This window comes from Nanorana parkeri, unplaced genomic scaffold (assembly GCF_000935625.1).
Source record: "Nanorana parkeri isolate BGI_ZX_2015 unplaced genomic scaffold, ASM93562v1 scaffold5815, whole genome shotgun sequence".
In the NCBI taxonomy this organism is placed as follows: Eukaryota; Metazoa; Chordata; class Amphibia; order Anura; family Dicroglossidae; genus Nanorana; species Nanorana parkeri.
Window position 1 is genome coordinate 761 of NW_017312060.1, and position 648 is coordinate 1,408.

Here is a 648-nt window from a genome sequence, read left to right on the forward strand (position 1 = left end):
CTCACCCCCCTATACCCGAGTGCCCTTTTTAGTGCACATTTACCGAGAAATCCAATGAAAGGAAATGTCCGGTGAGCGTAACCTAAAGCCGGCGTTCTGCGATTGTATTACAGCCACCCGGAGGGAGCACGTCGTGTTTGGGGACTGTCACTTCGGCCGGCAATACCAGGTGACCTTCACCATGACAAACCGAAGCCTGACGGACACCATGAGGTTCGAGTGGCCTCAGGAGGCCCCTCTGGTCTTCTCCCCTCAGGTATGACATGAATGTGATGGAGGTGCGGTCACCTGACACAGGCATGAGATAGAGGAATCACCGTGTACCCTGAACCGCAGGTCGGACACATCCACGCCGGCTGCGCCAAGTATGTGACGCTCACCATGAAGTCTGACGTCGCCGCGGCACTGAAGAAGTCTCCGGTGAGGTGCAGAGTGTGGAGGATCTCGTTCCCGCTTCCGGTGGATCAGGTGCCGGACTGGGATGACAGGATGAGGACGGTGAAATGGGTGGACAGCGGGAAGGGAGCTCAGCGCCCTACCAAGAAGAAGGTGAGCTGGGAGGGGACAAGATGGCGGCATGGCACCGGGTCCAGGGCCGGATTTACTCTCCCTGCCGCCCCAAGGCCAGGTCCCGCGATACACCCCTCC

The 648-nt window shown here is 59.1% G+C and overlaps 1 protein-coding gene across 1 annotated transcript in view; it reads left to right on the forward strand.

Moving 5' to 3' along the window:
- The window catches only part of LOC108804173 (hydrocephalus-inducing protein homolog), a gene marked incomplete at both ends in the record, with an annotated part of 3,234 nt that overhangs the window by 690 nt on the left and 1,896 nt on the right, over window positions 1-648 (forward strand). The window contains 2 exons of the mRNA XM_018575930.1: window positions 114-256; window positions 337-549. Of these exons, the coding sequence (XP_018431432.1) occupies window positions 114-256; window positions 337-549 (356 nt within the window). The remainder of the gene's footprint in view (window positions 1-113; window positions 257-336; window positions 550-648) is intronic.